The 20,003-nt window shown below is 43.2% G+C and overlaps 1 protein-coding gene across 1 annotated transcript in view; it reads left to right on the forward strand.

The window, feature by feature from the left end:
- LOC126481853 (hexosaminidase D-like) overlaps positions 1-20,003 on the forward strand; it is a gene marked incomplete at its 5' end in the record, with an annotated part of 157,399 nt that overhangs the window by 51,212 nt on the left and 86,184 nt on the right. The window contains one exon of the mRNA XM_050105813.1: positions 18,341-18,589. Within this exon, the coding sequence (XP_049961770.1) occupies positions 18,341-18,589 (249 nt within the window). The remainder of the gene's footprint in view (positions 1-18,340; positions 18,590-20,003) is intronic.

Consider the following 20,003-nt stretch of genomic DNA (forward strand, 5'->3'; position numbering starts at 1 on the left):
GGACTTCTTCCGGTACAACCTCTTTGATTCCATATTTTGGAAGAGGTAGTATGGCCCGAAACAAGACAAAAACGTCCAGTAAATATTGGCTCTAAAGTGCGTACCGTACCTTAATAGCTATGAGCACTTCTTCATCTTTGATATTGTGAAACACACCTCTTATATTGAGCAAGCATAGCTCATAAGGTATGCATTTTAGAGCCCATGTTTACTAGACAACTTTGTTTTTTGCTTAGTCCATATTGTCTGCTCCAAAGTATACAAAGCAAAGAGCTTCCAGTAGAACAGGTCCACATTGAGAGATATGAGAACTATTTTCGCTTATAACTTCCGACTTTATCTGTTAACACAAATGGATACATTTATGCTTCTCCATCACTTCTGGAAATTTGTAACATTACCACGGAATCACGCTGTATACATAGGATGTCTCTTCTAAATGTCATCAGGAGCATTTTGTCTGGTGTGGTCCAAATTAATCTACTGTGACATTAGGTTTACTGATGTGTATTAACAGGGACAACTAAAACATGAAGAATAACCAGTACTTCAACAGCGACTGAGGAGGCTCCTGCGTTGGTTATTGCAGTACACGATACGGGAGAAGTCTGTAGCGGAGACATGGCGAACAAATGTTTTATTATGTTTTACTGTACCTGTTAATACATACCGCAAAACCGAATATCGCAGTGGGCGAATTTGTGACCGCTTTATCGAATGCGCACGTAAAATACCATTTCAAAAACAACTTTGTAATGGGGAACAAACTCACGCTTTCTACTAACCCTGGGCGTTGAATGAAAGACGTAAATAACAGTATTTGTTTGAGCTGACTCCACCTAACCATTGCAGTAAGAACGTTGTAAATATCTGGCGAAAATGCGCCTGGTGACACTTAGGAGAGACGTCTGTCCGCAGCCGCGTCACAAATTGTCACTTTTATCTTCCTTGACTGGCTTGGAAGAAGCATTGCCTTAGTATTCTTCACATTCATGCGCATTATATATTCCTCACAGCCATCTGGACTAATCGCGCAATATCCAGATTTGTGAGACATTCAAATGTGGTAGTAGTCCGATGTTTAATTGCATGGGCTCATTGGACTTCTTATTAAGGTTCCTGTCCACTACGTCTGGCCACCAGAACGGAGGATCGCCATATTGTGCACCAAACACATCGTAACCTCTTCACATCTGCGCTTACAATCTAGAAATAAGCAGTGGACCCTCTATACTATTCTCTCGTCCCACAGTGCTGGTCCGAGATTAGCAAGGAACTAGCGTTCCGTGGATACAGTGCCGTTAACATTACAGCACGAACGGGAAGCTTCGGCGGCTGATGAATGACGTCGCATTACGTTCAGCTGTAAATCGTTGTTCTGCACCATCCCGTATGACAACTGGCGAGTGTGGCGGCGACGTGGACAGACGTCCAATTCTTCCACTCCTTGAGAGACACTCAGCCTGGTGTCATGGTGTGAGGAGCCATCGGGTATGACTTCAAGTTCCGGCTCACATTGACTAAGAAGCTCTATTGACACAACGATACATCACGCGAATCCTGCGTCCTCAAGTGTTACTTTTCTTGCGGCACTATCGTGTTGTCAAATTGCAAACAGAACAATGCTTATGTAACCATGGCACGTTTCTTTGTGAACTGGTAGCGTGATGTTGATGTACTCCCGTGGCCAGCAGAATCCTCTGATCTGTCCCCGAGAGAACATGTGTGGGACCAGTTCGGACATGAAGCCCGTCCCAGAGCCAGTATCCAGTATGCCGAGTACCAGTTACAACAATTGTGGGAGGATAAGCTTGGCTCACGATACTACGCAACGGCTTCTTGACATATTTCAAACCATATCAGGCCATGCATTTAAGATAGAGAGGGTGCATCGTCATGCTGATAAGTGAGCTCATATTGTCAGGTTTTATTTTGTAAGTCTGACTCTGTTTTTCAGTACTGCAATAACATCACATATCGTCTAAACTCGAGAAGTTTCATTTCATCTTTCCCTGCTGGGCGCTTCACCTTTATTGTCAGGTAGCGTGTTTGCAGAAGATGTAAGGTTCATGCATGTACCGCAGCTAGTATCCTCCATACATTTGCTACATTTATCTATGTTCCTTTGTACTCGTCATAGTTTGGTAGTTGTGTACGTACCAATGCAGTTACTTTGGTTACAGGTTCCTACTCTAGACCAGCGAAATGTTCGATATGCTGTTTGCACGCAGCTAAATTACTGACAATAGGAGGACTGTTGCATAATTGTATGCTGAAAGATTTCCGAACCAAATGATTTGCATCCTTTTACATTCAGAAAATTCCCAGGCTCATCAAGAGACGAACTGGAAAGTTGAAAGTGGGTACTACATTCTCTGCCTTGAGTATTTCCAAGAGTACACCTTTACTGATCCTACGACTTATTTCAGAAGATATGTTAAAGAAAGGGAAACCTACGTTTATAGTATTTGTAGACTTATAGAAAGCTTTTGACAACTTTGACTGGAGTACTCTCTTTGAAATTCTGAAGGTAACAGAGGTAAAATACTGGGAGCGTAAGGCTATTTACAATTTGTACAGAAACCAGATGACAGTAATAAGAGCCGTGGTGCAGTGGTTGAAAAGAGAGTGAAACAGGGTTGTAGCCTATCCCCGATGTTATTCAATCTGTACATTGAACAAGCAGTGAAGGAAACAAAAGAAAAATTGGAGTGGGAATTAAAATTCAGGGAGAAGAAATAAAAACTTTGAGGTTTGCCAGTGACATTATAATTTTGTCACATACAGCAAAGGACGTGGTAGAGCAGTGGAACGAAATGGACAGTGTAATGTTTTGAAAAGTGGATATAAGATGAACATCAACAAAAGCAAAGCAAGGATTTTGGAATGTAATCGAATTAAATCAGTTGTTGGTAAGGGAATCAGGACACGGAAAATAGTTGATGAGTTTTCTTATTTGGGCAGGAATATAACTGATGATGACAGAAGTAGAGAGGATATAAAATGTAGACCGGCAACGGTAAGAAAAGCATATCTCAAGAAGATAAATCTGTTCATATCGAATATAGATTTAAGTGTCAGGAAGTCTCTTCTGTAGGTATTTGGATTGTAGCCATATATGAAAGAGGATAAATCCTTTCGAAGTGTAGTGCTACAGAAGAATGCTGAAGATTAGATGGGTAGATGATGTAACTAATAAGGAAGTACTGAACAGAATGGGGAGACAAGAAATTTCTGGCGGAATTTAACCAAAACAAGGGATCGGTTAATAAGACACATTCTGAGATATCAAGGGAACAACAATTTCGTATTTGAGGTAAGTGTGGGAGGTAAAAATCGTAGTCGGAGACTGAGAGATGAATACAGTAAACAGATTCAAAAAGATGTAGGTTGCAGTAGTTATTTGGAGATGAGGCTCGTACAGGATAGAGTAGCGTGGAGGGCTGCATCAAACCAGTCTTCGGCATGAAGAGCATAATAGCTACGACAAAGGCTTTTACTTACAGCGAAGTGTGTTTTCTGTACTAGATACATTTTGAGTTGTGTAGCACGAGAATTGCACGGTATTAAGAAATATGTTATACTTAATATAGGCCTTTGGAACGGTGTATGAAATATTGTCCATTTTTTTCCCCAGTATCAGGTGTCAAAATTGGGTTCCAGCTGTCTACTCTTGGTGTGAACTTTGCATTCCAGGAAGCGTACTGAAAAGTCAAAGTTTTCCTTAAAGGCAACGGGGCGTGCATGGCCAGTGTCTATTTGTGACACCTAATAGCAGAAAGAAATGAGGAGTAATTTATGAGTTATTCGTTTAGCCAACGTTGGTACAGTAAATTTCGGATACCATGCTGTACTACTGAAAGCAGAAAAAATTCAACATACATAGGAAGCAGACTGTACTGTACGTAGGCGCCACTAAAGCGTACAGGATATGCGCTACCCACTTGCAACTTCCTCTCTGATACTGTGGAGTGATTCTGTTCAGAAACCTTTCCGCAAGCAATTACGTAGCATTTCCACTATTGCTATGGACTCTGCTATACTCAAATACCATGTAGGACAGTTAAATACTTCTGTACTAAAACATGACGTAACGCTGTGAACATCGTTACTGATACACTACTGCACGGTTTTGACGAGAACAAAGGACTAAGGAAATTTGAAAAAGTTGCGTAAGAAGGCTGTCAGCTGCAGAACAAGCATCTACATTGAATTTATGGCTATTGGGTTGCTTAGTAAAAACAGTCAGACGAATATTACGTGACCTGAATCCGAGGCAGCATTGTTTCTTCTTTTGATATTTCTACTGCTGCGCGTACAGCGTGACTCGGTGACAGAATGAGTACCACCTGACGCAGTACTGTGGAATAAACGCTTGTGCGTCAGATATAACAGTTGGTGACAAGAGCGTCAGTCAAGGATAAAACTTACTGCGTATAAGGTTAAAAAATGGAGCAAGCGCTAAATTAGCAAATCCACAGTGCATCCCAACAAATATCACCCGTTTTAATAAAAACTAGGGTGCTAGGCAGCGAAAACTAAGACTAATAATTCCTCTGTGTGCACAGATGTGTAATGAATGGTTCGTATGATTTGTCGATCTGGAAATCCTCGTCTCGGCTGATCATGTTGTGTGCTAATTGCATTTCCACACTTTTCCTTGACTACTGAATCCAAATAGGATTGTATTCTGGGCAGTATGACTTTCCCGTAATTCGCTTGATGGAATGGCTGGTGGAAATACAGTGTTCAGTCACTGCAGATTTGTTGGTCTGTAGAAGGCCAGTGAGTCGCTCGTGTTCAATGCACCGTACTTGTAAAGTGCGTAATGTCTGTCCTACCTAACTTTTAGCAAACTCTCAAGTTATACTCACCTCTCGTAGAAGCAGATAATATTTCGTAAATGCATGAAGAGCTATTGTCTTGACCGGTGGGCGGCAGTTGAAATCCACTTTATGGTGCTTCAATACCTTTGCAATTTTTGAAGAATAACGAAGAAGCATAAAATGGATGTGATATACAGAGCAGATAGCGACAGTAGTGTAGCGTTTCAAAATGGCATCTGTCATCAAGGTGCTTTGACATTGAATTTCTCACTGCCGAAGAAAAATGCGCCAATTGAAACGCATGGACGCTTGTTAGAGGTGTATGGAGGTGATACTGTAAACATCAGTAATGTAGAGTGGTGTATACTGCGTTTCGATGGTGGTGAAAAGAATGTGCTTGGGAAGCCACGCCCTAGCCGATTCTGCTCAGCTGTGATCGCTTATAATGAAAAGTGTATAGGTCTCCTCATCGGTGCTGATGGGCGAGTTACAACTATGGAGAATTCTCCAACGAAGTAATAGTTCAAAGCCCAGCCATCAGCAGGCAAAGGGATGTCTGTTTTCTGGGACAGAAAGGGTGTGATTCTTCTAGACGTCTTGGAGCCTAAAGCATGAACTTTAAAAGCCGACACAGGTTCCACAACAGGTGTGCGACCATGAAACTTAGTGCCAAATTTCAGTGGTTTGTTCTGTCACCTCTTCTGTACAGTCCTGATTTAACACCTTCAGAGACGAATGTACCTTTGCTTCATTTACATAAAACTTAATTAAACTGAATAAAGCCAGAACACTTTCACTGGCCGAAAACGAAAATGTGCCACTGTACTTCCGTTGGCGTTGAGTCACGTGGATGCCACGCCAATGCCATGCCTCGCGCGACGTCATTCGTCACGCCACGCCAAAGGGCAACGTACCTGAAGCCGTCTGCTCACGGGAGTTCGCACATGGACGAGGAGGTGGTCTCGTCACAGCTTGAAATTCCACGTTCAACTATACTGCGAAGCGTGAAATGAAGAATCTGGTATGTCAGATTTTTGCCTCGTATAGAGGAACATGATCAATGAGATGCGACGTAGTTACTGCGTCACAAGCAGAACTTGGGAGTCGCCATGTCGTGTGGATTTAAACTTCAAATTTGGTGTTTTTTTATTACAGAATACATCATATGAATGTGTGCTATTTCAAAGCATCAGAAAATTGACGATCTCTTGAAAAGACATCGATTTACATGCGATTTGTTACGATGAAATGACGGGACGCGCCACGTCTGTCCTATTGACAGTTTACAAAAGTTTCTGATTTGGTTGTGCGATTGTCTCCGTACCCAGGACAATAAGAAACGATCCTGAGCTCAGTATTGAAGCTACAATGTGAGACTATAAGTTGCGATAAAATCAGTTTTTTAATCAAATAATTTACTCAAAATCGAATGAGACAGGCTACATAATGGAGAACAGACGTTAAAACCATAACGGTTGTTCTTTTTTTTTCATTTTTTTACGTCGAAGGTAAAAGTTTACTGGAAAACCTACTACACCTTCAGGTTTCAAACTCTGTGGGCCGACGTAAAAAGGCTAAGTGGCCAGTATTTTCTAGGAGCCTACGAAAGACAGATTACATTACCAACATTTACCACAGTCAGATGCTGTCGTAAAAAGTTTAATATGGTAACCATCCTGAGCTGGTTCAAGTTTTTAAGAGCGCAGCATGCAGACTCTTGTTCATCGTGTGGAAAAATAAAACGAAGTGGTTTTGTCTTGTGGTGACTGTGATTGGCTGGGAATCCCGCAATGGTGAAGTTCTGCCGCCTGTTGCAAGTCCTTCAGTTGGAGGTCACTAAGAGGATTTGCTTGTCCCTAACCCACAGTAGTATCCCTACCGGCGGAAGGGGACCGATAATTAAGCCTGGAATACGAAGCAAGTGTTCTTCCTAGCATATTTGTTCCTGGCGAGTGTAAGGGCAGACTGAAAAACGTTAAGGTCGGATCTTGATCAGATCCCTTGACCCTTCGGTTTCCAGACTTGCGCTCTGCCACTAGAATACAATACCCGACGGAAAAGTGACGATATGTAGCTCAAGTCTCGCTTCATTTAACTGTGCTCTGTGCCTCTATTGTACTTTCCATGAAGTCTTAGCGTGACTCTCGCACTAAACACTGTCGATATCTACTTATGTCCAGCTTTTATAGCATTGCAAGATCTCCTTGTGACAAAGCTGCTGTGTTCGCTAGCACATGGATCCCGGACGTGACTGCTGCGTGTTCAGTCTTTCGGTGCTTTGGAATCGTTTGCTTTGGAATCGTTAAAGCACCCCTCGTCAGTGGTCGTTTGATGACGACGGCGATGAATTTCGCAGCGTGGAAACAGCACGGGAACTCGGGGCCGGAGTGCGAGGGTCAATTTATTTGCCCTCCTGCGTAATCCCTTTGTGAAGGCGACCACACAGGCGCCGGCAGAGTTATTGCCTGCGCCGCGCAAACACCTTGCCGGCTACCCGCCGCTCGTAGCGAGCTGCCTGGTGGCCTGTGTTACAGGGAGCGCACGGGCAGCCGGTGTGTGCCTGTGTCGCTGACGGAATAAATGACGTTCACTCACCTCTCACCGCCGTGTCATTCACCAGATAGCGTTTGTCGCCAGAGCTGATCTCCCTGTAATATTATTGCAGTCTCTTAATAAACTGGGAGCAAAGGCGACCCGTGGTTTCAATCCAAGAGAGGGCTGCGAATCTGTGGACAGTGTGACCAAATACTTGAATGTGCAACATCCTAAACGGTTTTTTGTCCCCTTCAATGAAAAGAACATAGTACCCTTCAAATTAAGAAAACATTGCCGGAGATGAAACGGATAAAAACCACACTGCATGCGGCGAATCGAATCCAAGTCCTTTGTGTCCGTAGTATGGAATTTCACTACTGAGTCGCCTTGTCACACGAGCTTTTCGATCATGTCTCATAATACGTGATTTTGGAAGTTCCATATACCGCGCATGTTGCCAAAATATGTAAAAGCTTCTCAAGTAACAAAAAGAAACGTACTTCATCAAGCATACGCCATTTGTCTTAATAGATTGTCAAACTGTCGCTAAGTGGTGAGTCGCAGATTACCATATTTTAGTGCATTATACGGTAATGTTATTTTACAAACTTAGTAGGTCTTTCACACGATGAGTAGAATGGCCAATGCCGGAACAAAAATGTCTCTTTAACACAATCAAAACAGCATTATTCGTCGATTAATCACGCATCTCAGTACCACAGAGAGATACACAGCCAGAGGATTCGAGAGTGAATCTTCAGCCACTCAGCTGGTTACTCTTCGTCGTGAGTTACAAGACGTGAGAATCATGTGGAATTTGTGCAGCTTCCTAAAGCCGTTGTCACCCGGGATATGGTTTCTCATCTCGAAGCATGCCCGACGTGGTGTCCGTCGCAGTTCCGCATTCACATTTTGTCGCTTCATGAAAGCACATTCCAACAGCGATGGGATTTATCCTCATTGGATCTTAAAAGACTTCACTCCTTTCCTCCCGTTGCTGAATGCTCAGGCCAACGTGTTGTGGATGGCTTCTGTCATTGTTCATTGACATTTTGACAGTGAAATTTCGGTATAATTCCCACACCACGATAGTATAAAAAAAGAAAGAAAATAAAGTTATTGGACTTCGTGTCTACGAAGACAGATTCCTTCTTTGATGCAATCTCTGTTGAAATTGGCCCAGTGTGAAATAATAACTAGCTGTTTCGATTAGCTCAGGATATAAAAAAATGTGCACTTCAAAATATGTACGAAGAAAACACCTCTACGAAATTAATTGACTATTCAAAAATAGTTTTTGTGTGAGTGACACGAGCGACACTTACAATGTAGTACCAACGAATATGGACGCACGGAAAGAAGAGGTACAGAGCCTTTAAAAAAATAGAAAATGATAAAATTATGAAGATATGCAAACATCATCTTATAATGAGGAAACCAATCTCTGCACTACAATTTCTCTACATATTTTCCAATGATTCTTTAAATAAAGAATAAGATAGTGTTATATGGCCCCCTTGAATGCTCAGTTATTTTTTAAAAAATTTCTTAATAGCAAAGACTTCCAGTTGCATATACTTTCTGACATAAACTGGTAGTCATGTTAAGGGTTCTGGCCGCTGGAGAAACATTTCAGTCGTTGGCCTATGAAATAAGAATTACAGCAGATACATTTCTTATAATGAATACTATCGACTATCACAGATAATACCTCTATTAAATTAATAAGGAAGACCCAGTATCTCTTAGAAAACAAAATGTGAAAAAAAATTGGAAAAAAGTTGACTCAAACCTGCCGTCTTTCGGCTCACGATGCTATCAACTATGCTACGTCTTCGACATGACAGCCGGGCTTCCGTATATGATGTACACTGTGTGAAAGCTGTAATTACAAATGCCATTATTTGATATTTAGCTATTCAGCTCTGAAACGGTATACTTTCCTAGCACACAAGTTATAACACTTCGGACATCAAACACGAGAATCCCTTTTAATTTCTGATATGCAGTTTCCGTCATTGTATCATAACAAATAATATCTGAAATGATGACTTTACAAGAGATACTCAGTTTTCGGAGGTTTTGAAGTAGCATGTAATCAGATCACGTACTCTGTAAAACGAGGACAAAAAATACGAAGTTTAACAACATACAACATGGCGGGTCCTGAACTCTGCTTATGACGTAGAAACGAAGTGGCATCTCATTGACCATGTTCCTCTCAACTAGGCAATAATGTGACATGCCTTATTCCTCATTTCGCACTTCGCAATGAAGTGGAAATGGGAATTCCACGCTGTGACGAGACAACCACCTCGCACACGTACGTTTTCACTTCCCGTGAGCGGACGGCTTCAAACGGGGCGCCAACTGGCGTGGCGTGACAAGTGGCGTAGCGCGTGGCATGGAGTTGGTGTGGCACGCCAATAGAATTAAAGTGGTCCATGAAGGTGTTCTGGCTTTAGTCAGTTTAATTAATCTTTCATGCAAATGAAGTAAAGCTACATGCATTTTTGTAGTTAGCCATTAAAATTTTTATCTTACATGTAAAGAAGAAAGTTTTGATTTTGATTTGTGTTCCTCATTATGCAATCGATTATGAGGAAACTGATTGAAAAAAATGATATTTTCATATCTTATTGTCTCACGTTTTAGCTTCAATACTGACCTCTGTATCGGTTTCTGGGTACATAGACAATCACACAATCAAGAAACTTTCGTAAACCATCACAAACACAGACGTGGCGGTTGACGAAAGTGTGGCATGCCATATAATCAGTACAGCGTTTATACATCTCGTCAGTCCGTTAGGCACTGCGCCATTAGCCTGTGTGTATTCAAAGTTGCAAGTTAGACGCATGTCTTGCGCCACGTACCTTGCCTCGCCAATCCGGTAGGCGCCTTAGGTTTAACTTTTTGAGCATTCTGGAAATCCATTAGGGCTGTACTCATGAGGAGAACACGGAAGCCGGTGGCTGTGGCCGAGCGGTTCTAGGCGCTTCAGTCCGGAACCGCTCTGCTGCTACGGTCGCAGGTTAGAATCCTGTCTCGGGAATGGGTGTGTGTGATGTCCTTAGGCTAGTTAGGTTTAGGTAGTTCTAAGTCTAGGGGACTGATGACCTCAGGTGTTAAGTACCATAGTGTTTAGAGCCATTTGATCTTTTTTTTTTTTTTTTTTTTTTTTGAGAACACGGGAAGTGCCATATCCTGGTTTCCCAGAAACCTCGCTCAGTGGAAGAGGAGTCAAAATAACCGAACAATAGTGTAGACGCTCGACCGTTTCTGAAAAAACGACCGTCAAAGTTCTTCACGTAGTTTAGATGATTTTTAGCGCGCGATAAGTTCAAGTCAGCTGATGGAATAGCCCCCGTGCCGCGGTCTCAAACTTTTGCGTCTCCTGTTCGAAATCCAATTATTATTTTTATTGATTTTATTTTATTTCAGTTTTTTAATTTATCTGCCCACGTCCCATGAATGTTTCTTATCGAGTTAGCGGATACTAGGGCGTTAAATCAAATGTAAAACTAGAATTGGATTTCACAGTAAGTGTTATACATTTATTACGCAGGGTGGTCCATTTAAACTTTTCAGCGCAAATATCTCCGGAACAACGATAAATATTGAAAAACGACTTTCACAGGTATGAATGTAAGACAGGGGCTCATGGAAGTAAATGGTATGAGACATTGTAAAACGTAAGCAAATATTATTTTCAACTCAAACTTTGGTTTTTTTATGAACATCCCGTATTATTTCTTACGCAATAAATGACATGAAAAGTCGGGAAAAGAATGTCGTTGGTTGCATCACAATACGTCAAGTACATCCCGAGAAACTGCAGGGTGAAACTGAAGACTGAAACAAACGAAACGCGCCGCTACTGCAGGTCCCGAGATAAAAGCGTGAACCCCACGGCGCTCGTTATCACGACGTGATTGTCGTACTACGATGCAACAACCACTGTGCTTATTGCTATTTGCGCTGTTATTAAGTAAACTGGAAATAGTACAGATTAGAGATGTCCAGTCGCACGAGTACTTACAGGTACCATTTACCATTCTATTAAATCCTTGGTCAACCTTTAATTACGTTCGCCCTGGCCAGTGATATTTGGTTTTTCGCTACCGTTATGTGCATTCTAGTATTGCAGTATTGTTTCCATTCCATTTAATACCAGGGTAAACAGCAACCAGTACAGAGCTTGTTGCGTAGTAGTACGTCAAACGCATCGCGATTACTAGCGTGTCGGGATATGCAACAGCGGCGCGTTTCGTTTATTTCAAGCGTCAACTTCGCTTTGCAATTGCTCGTAATGTAATGGACGTATTGCAATGCAACCAATACCATTCTTTTTGTGATATTTCATATTATTGATTGTTTGAGAAGTAATAGGGGTGACCATAAAAAAAGGTTTGTGTCGAAAATATTATTTGCGTACGTTTTAGATAATCTGTAATATTTAATTTCATGAGGGCCTGCCTTACCAGTGAAAGTCGTTTCTCAGTGTCTATTGTTCCAGAGATACACTCCTGGAAATGGAAAAAAGAACACATTGACACCGGTGTGTCAGATCCACCATACTTGCTCCGGACACTACGAGAGGGCTGTACAAGCAATGATCACACGCACGGCACAGCGGACACACCAGGAACCGCGGTGTTGGCCGTCGAAAGGCGCTAGCTGCGCAGCATTTGTGCACCGCCGCCGTCAGAGTCAGCCAGTTTGCCGTGGCATACGGAGCTCCATCGCAGTCTTTAACACTGGTAGCATGCCGCGACAGCGTGGACGTGAACCGTATGTGCAGTTGACGGACTTTGAGCGAGGGCGTATAGTGGGCATGCGGGAGGCCGGGTGGACGTACCGCCGAATTGCTCAACACGGGGACGTGAGGTCTCCACAGTACATCGATGTTGTCGCCAGTGGTCGGCGGAAGGTGCACGTGCCCGTCGACCTGGGACCGGACCGCAGCGACGCACGGATGCACGCCAAGACCGTAGGATCCTACGCAGTGCCGTAGGGGACCGCACCGCCACTTCCCAGCAAATTAGGGACACTGTTGCTCCTGGGGTATCGGCGAGGACCATTCGCAACCGTCTCCATGAAGCTGGGCTACGGTCCCGCACACCGTTAGGCCGTCTTCCGCTCACGCCCCAACATCGTGCAGCCCGCCTCCAGTGGTGTCGCGACAGGCGTAAATGGAGGGACGAATGGAGACGTGTCGTCTTCAGCGATGAGAGTCGCTTCTGCCTTGGTGCCAATGACGGTCGTATGCGTGTTTGCGACGTGCAGGTGAGCGCCACAATCAGGACTGCATACGACCGAGGCACACAGGGCCAACACCCGGCATCATGGTGTGGGGAGCGATCTCCTACACTGGCCGTACACCACTGGTGATCGTCGAGGGGACACTGAATAGTGCACGGTACATCCAAACCGTCATCGAACCCATCGTTCTACCATTCCTAGACCGGCAAGGGAACTTGCTGTTCCAACAGGACAATGCATGTCCGCATGTATCCCGTGCCACCCAACGTGCTCTAGAAGGTGTAAGTCAACTACCCTGGCCAGCAAGATCTCCGGATCTGTCCCCCATTGAGCATGTTTGGGACTGGATGAAGCGTCGTCTCACGCGGTCTGCACGTCCAGCACGAACGCTGGTCCAATTGAGGCGCCAGGTGGAAATGGCATGGCAAGCCGTTCCACAGGACTACATCCAGCATCTCTACGATCGTCTCCATGGGAGAATAGCAGCCTGCATTGCTGCGAAAGGTGGATATACACTGTACTAGTGCCGACATTGTGCATGCTCTGTTGCCTGTGTCTATGTGCCTGTGGTTCTGTCAGTGTGATCATGTGATGTATCTGACCCCAGGAATGTGTCAATAAAGTTTCCCCTTCCTGGGACAATGAATTCACGGTGTTCTTATTTCAATTTCCAGGAGTGTATTTGTGTTCAACGTTTAAGTGGACCACCCTTCAAAATTAAATGTGTATATTTTCAAGATTACAATCTTTCTAAATTCTCGTATTCTTATGTTTCCTTCTGACATCAATTCTTAGTTTTGCATTTTTTCTTATGTTTATTGTCAATATGATCCGGTGCAATCCCTTGGATGATATCGATCGTAGAAACAATCGAAACCCAGAAATTCCGAACACCACGAGCATCGCGCAAAGGCAGGTTTTGCCATAGCGATATTTCATCATATGAATCTCACTCGGAAAAGAAACGTTTACACTGCTGAAGATTTCACGCGTTGGCAATAATTTTGCGGCAAACCACACATAACGTATCACTTTTCCGAAAACCGGCGCTTTAAGATGATTATTATGAGTCAAGATACACTACAGGAAGTACGCCAATATCAATTTCATGTAATTTTTTCATTCATTAATCGTTCCTCTTTTTTAAAATCATTCACCAGACATGCAGTTAGTAGACGAATAAGGACAACGTTATTTGAATATACGTTGGAAAATATTCGTTCGGTTATCTACGCACGTGGGTAGATAAATGAAAAGTAAATTTAAAAATAATAACCAGATTTTTGAGCGGGGGCAAAAGTGTGAAGGTGGGACACTGGCAATGCGCTACCGTTTCGGCTGAACTGGTTACTCGTTAAAAGGAACATAAAGTACCTGGAAAACTTTAACCGTCGTTTTCTCAGAAACGGTCGAATATCAACGAATAAGCTGAATCCCTTGTTCGCTTATTTTGACACTTCTTCCAAAGAGTAAAGTTTCTGAGAAATCCGGTTATGGCAATTGCCGTGTTCGCCAGAGCAATAGAAGCCACGATTCCAAACCTCTGCTACCTGAAGCTAAACTGGCATTTCAAGGTGCAGCCTATTTGAAAAACTCACTCGATACCTAGAGCTCTAAAAGATTGTGTATCATTTTTTAAATCCGAAAGGAAAATTTTTCAAATCCTTCCTGAAAATTTAAATCTGTAATATAGTCTGAAAATTTAAATCTGTAATACATTATTAAAAACATATTCTAATATTTTACGCTTATCCATTAGTTTAAAAATCGGTGAATATTTATTCAATATAAACACTGAAAACTGCAACCAGTCAATTTTTTTAAAATATCTGTTTATTCGGTCAACCGGTTTTCAACCTTCTTTAGACGACTATATCACAGCGTAATGCAGGGTGCTGGCTTGCGACGGTGTGGGTGGCTTTGGAATTACCATCCCTCCCCCATATTCAGGGAAAAGTGAGTGATGTGTAACTTTTCTCACTATACAGACATCTAATTTAATTCGCTTTGGAATAGCGCTTGATCTTCTGAATACTTTACTAGACAATAAACGACGCCATTATCTGCAAACAGTCTTACAGCACCACTCAGACTGCAGATTGCATCGTTCCGAGATCCTGCTGCAAATCGACGTCCGTCAGCAATCTGGGTCTGCGAATTACTCCTATTTCCTTTCTTATGTTTTGGTGTATGGTGTGTGGTTCGTCAATCGAGTGTATGTCTATGATCGCTGAATGTGGGGCTATTATTTCAGTATACCCCCAAAGGAAAATAGTTGCCTGTATTAAGTAATTTAAATTGCTTCGCAACACCGCGTGTATCTGCTTCAGTTGTGACCTTATGCGCTCTGTATCTTGGTCGGTAACAACCTTGTTCCATTCACTCACAATACTTGCTTTTGATAATATTACTGCCGTCTTTGTCCTCAGTCTCGCATTCACTACTACCTGGTTCTGTGTGGGGTTTATTTTTATGGCAGGTCTTGCTGTACCTTAACAGTGTTACACATCAGTAAGGATTACTGATGAGGAGGTGACCGATATGTGCTTAGTGGATGGGTTCACTGAATGCAAAGGACACCACGCTGAGTTGTTGCGCGGCGATCATACCCACGTCTTGTAGTACTTTTTCGTCTGCGCATGCGCGCCTACGAGAAACCAGATTCTTCCGTGTTAGAATGGAGGATACTGGCCGTGCTGGAACACCCTACCTCGATGAGAATGTGTTATAAGCGACTGGTGGCGGTTGTGTTCGAGCTGTGAACACAAGCGAAACAACTGTTTTTTAGAACCTTACATGAAGAAAAATTTAATCCGTAGCATCAAATTCAAAGTGGTTCAGATGGCTCTGAGCACTATGGGACTTAACATCTGAGGTCATCAGTCCCCTAAACTCAGAACGACTTAAACCTAACTAACATAAGGATATCACACACATCCATGCCCGAGGCAGGATTTGAATCTGCGACCATAGCAGCAGCGCGGTTTCAGATGAAGCGCCTAGAACCGCTCGGTCACAGTGGCCGGCAATCCGTAGTGTCCACAAAAGGTGCAATAATTGCCTACGGACGTCCCATATCGAGGGGTGTTTGCAAATTGATTTGTACAGTAAAGGGTATAAAATCAGAATTAATTTTTTTTGCTTCATTGCTTACAAGAGGGCCATGTCTAGCAGCGGGATTAGCCACGTACGGCGTGACAAAACTCAAACACACTGGTGTGTCGGAATCCTGGCAACACAAGTTCGCTGTGAATGTATGGGGTAATATTGTTAACTGACGGTTATGTCAAGGACCTTTTTCCCAACAAACTGGACCAAACGTTCCTTCAATATCTCCTTCCACAGTTCCTGAAATATATATCGCGAAGATTCCGTCAGCTTACGTCGTTTCCACATGACTGGCCGCCGACACACTTCGAACTCGGTATAACGAACCACATTGATGTACAATTCGGCCAACAATGAGTGGATCGCGGTTGCCTTTTCCATAACCACCTTAGTCACTAGACACAACACCAATAATATGAGGGCCCACGATCCAAATTTTTCATTTGTAGCAATATGGACAAAATCATATAAAATCGATAGAGTAAATAACCCTGAACCAAAAAATTACTGATTTCAGGAATTTTTCGCGTCACGTCTGATCTGACCGCAATTTAAAAAAATATCATTATGTTTTACCGAAATGTATCACAGAAAACGTCCGATATTTGAAAGTAGTTGAATGGATGCTGTAACATACCAAAAACATGTTTTTCATGCGCCTGTAGCGTAGCTCAAGTATAAGGAACCATATGAAAAATGAAAAATGCAATAAACTGTCTGAAAAGCTGTTTTACTAGTGGATTTGCGTCAGTTAATGGGCAAAAATAATTTTTAGAAGTAAATATGAACACCTTCCATCTTGAAACCGTTTTGAAAGTACGAAATTCCAGCATGCTATAATAATTGTAGGCCAGCAACTTCTATTAATCAGTACAACCAAACACCAGCCAAAGTTGCAATTTCCCTATTTTTCATTCACTCGATGACTTATTTCTGGCCGGGACCCATTGTCATATCATCGTAACACGTCAAAAAGGTATTTTCGAAAATGGCAAAACCATGTCAAAAATATGCTAACGAAAAGGCAGCGCGCATGCAGATCTGCATTTTCGGAAATACCGTTTTTGACTATGTTTCAATGATCTGAAAATGGGTCCTGGCCCGAATCTAGTCATTGAGTGGATAAAAAAGTGAAATTAGCAACTTTGGCTGGTTTTTCGTTGTACTGTTATGGAAGTGTTAAAAATTATACCAACAGGTATCAAAGAATTAAGAGAGAAAACTGTTGGCTATAATAAAATAACTTGTCCAGACGGATTAAGGACTTGTACCACAGAAATTTAGTGCAGCACATTACTAATCACACATTTTTTCGATACTCAAAAATCATAGCAACTTCATAATGAAACGTATGAAACTCTATGTTGCAAGCCAGTGAATAAAGTGCAATTCTCAAATTCTAATAAGATTAACAAAGGCCTTATTGGAAACCACCTCACAGAATGATGTTTTAAACAAATTGCACAAAAATCAAGTGGGATAAAGTTCGAAAAACAAGAGTTCAAATTCAAGTGGTTGAAATGGCTCTAAGCACTATGGGACTTAACATCTGAAGTCATCAGTTCCCTAGACTTAGAACTACTTAAATCTAACTAACCTAAGACATGAAGCTACTACTTGATTAGTAGCCTGTTGTTTTACGATGTTTGAATACATGTGCTCGTACTGTGTAACAACGTCACGAGTGTATTTAACAGTATTGACAACGACATGCAAATGTGTCAGCTTACATTACGGTGACATGGCTTAAAGCCATAACATCACTTGATAATGTCTTAAGGCCGAAACGGCAATAGTGTAATAAAAGCTTATAACAGCCATTGGCGTAAAGATGATGTCCTTCAAAAATTGTATACTTTCCTATGCCAAATGTAAGCAAACGCGTAACTCAGATATGGTTAATGTCTTTACCTGTGCCCTTCCAACCCGTCACTCTGTGCCCTACTGTTGTAACGATTACACAACTTGCTCGTCGAGGTAATAAAAAAAATGGTTCAAATGGTTCTGAGCACTATGCGACTTAACTTCTGAGGTCATCAGTCGCCTAGAACTTAGAACTAATTAAACCTAACTAACCTAAGGGCATCACACACATCCATGCCCGAGGCAGGATTCGAACCTGCGACCGCAGCGGTCACGCGGTTCCAGACTGAAGCGCCTTTAACCGCACGGCCACACCGGCCGGCCGAGGTAATCAGATTCGACGAAATTATATTAGCAAAATACCTCCTTGGATTTTATTCTCAATAAGTCTCATTCCGTACGAAAGATTTTATCGCTGGCGTTCTACATATATTTCGTGTTCAGAACTGCAGCAAACAAGGAAAGGAGTAAATATCAAAACCGAAATATATTACGAGCTACAGACTGTATTTTACACGCGACGACGTTTTCCCGATGGGCGGGTGCCCACAGCAGTGTGGGTAGTGATGCGTGCAGCAAGGTGGTGCGTGTGGGGATTGTTTTTCAGGTGATGGAGACGCAGGAAGTGGCACATTACCAGCACGTGGGCTGCAACGTAGTGTTAAGAAGGGCGAGTGCTCACTCTACCAGTGTGAATGGAGTTGTGCAGCGCGGTGAGGCGTGTTGTTTCGGTTGTCCTGCAGGTGATGAAGGCGCACCAGGGCGCGCGCTACCTGCACATCGGCTGCGACGAGGTGTTCCAGATGGGCGAGTGCCCGCGCTGCCGCACGCAGATGCGCGACGCGCTCTTCCTGACGCACGTGGCCCGCGTCGCCGGCCTGGTGCGCTCCAAGTACCCGTCCGTGACGCCCATCATCTGGGACGACATGCTCAGGCACCTGTCGCCGCAGAGCCTCGACGAGGCGCGCATCGGCGACCTCGTGGAGCCCATGGTGAGTCGCCTGCACGGCCAACCTTACCGTCTCTTTCGTCGAGTGCAGCAAGGTGCAGGTTCCCTGCTGTTTTGGGTGGCATTATGTGGGGCCGACGTACGCCGCTGGTCATGGAAGGTGCCGTAACGGCTGTACATCATCGTATTAAAAAGACCGACAGTTAATAACTGCTACAAGACAGTAAAATAAGTCAGCTAAAGAGAAGGAGTAAAAGAATAAGTGAATAAAGTGAATATTCATGATATTATAGTCAAACTCAAATAGTACTGGACACCATGTTTCCTCCGTAGAGGCTGGAGGCTAACGAGAAAGATAGTATAAAACGTTGCTGAGACACCAGCATTTGCCCTTCTAGGAAACAAATTCAGAACGAAAGAAAGTCAGAGGATGAACTCCTGTGCACTTTATTATACCTCTGCGGTCGTTAAGCTGAATGTTATTGTTGTGGTCTTCAGTCCTGAGACTGGCTTGATGCAGCTCTCCATGCTACTCACTAAAGCTGCATGCCCTCGGGAAAGATTACGGCTGCTGTAGTTTCCCCTTGCTTTCAGCCATCGCAGTACCAGAACAGCAAGGCCGTTTTGGTTAGTGTTACAAGGCCAGATCAGTCAATCATCCAGACTGTTGCCCCAGCAACTACTGAAAAGGCTGCTGCCTCTCTTCAGGAACCACACGTTTGTCTGGCCTCTCAACAGATACCCCTCCGTTGCGGTTGCACCTACGGTACGGCTATCTGTATCGCTGAGGCAGGCAAGCCTCCCCACCAATGGCAAGGTCCATGGTTCATGGGAGGGAGGACTTGCTTTATTATATGCATAAATATCAGTGGGGACCTACTCTATCTCGCAAGCTGCATGGATCATTTTAAATATTGTATCATACTTCTCATATAAGAGAATTCTTTAACTTCTTCCATTACCGTGTGGTTCCGAGTTCGATGGTAAGTAGGTACACTACTGGCCATTGAAATTGCTACACCACGAAGATGACGTGCTACAGACGCCAAATTTAACCGACAGGAAGAAGATGCGGTGATATGCAAATCATTAGCTTTTCACAGCATTCACACAAGGTTGGCGCCGGTGGCAAAACCTACAACGTGCTGAGATGCGGAAAGTTTCCAAACGATTTCTCATACACATACAGAAGTTGACCGGCGTTGCCTGGTGGAACGTTGTTGTGATGCCTTGTGTAAGGAGGAGAAATGCGTACCATCACGTTTCCGACTTTGATAAAGGTCGGATTGTAACCTATCGCGATTGCGGTTTATCGTATCGCGACAGTGCTGTTCGCGTTAGTCGAGATCCAAAGACTGTTAGCTGAATATGGAATCGGTGGGTTCAGGAGGGTAATGCAGAACGCCGTGCTGGATCCCAACAGCCTCGTATCACTAGCAGTCAAGACGACAGGCATC

The sequence above is a fragment of the Schistocerca serialis genome, chromosome 5 (genome assembly GCF_023864345.2).
Source record: "Schistocerca serialis cubense isolate TAMUIC-IGC-003099 chromosome 5, iqSchSeri2.2, whole genome shotgun sequence".
Taxonomy (NCBI): Eukaryota; Metazoa; Arthropoda; class Insecta; order Orthoptera; family Acrididae; genus Schistocerca; species Schistocerca serialis.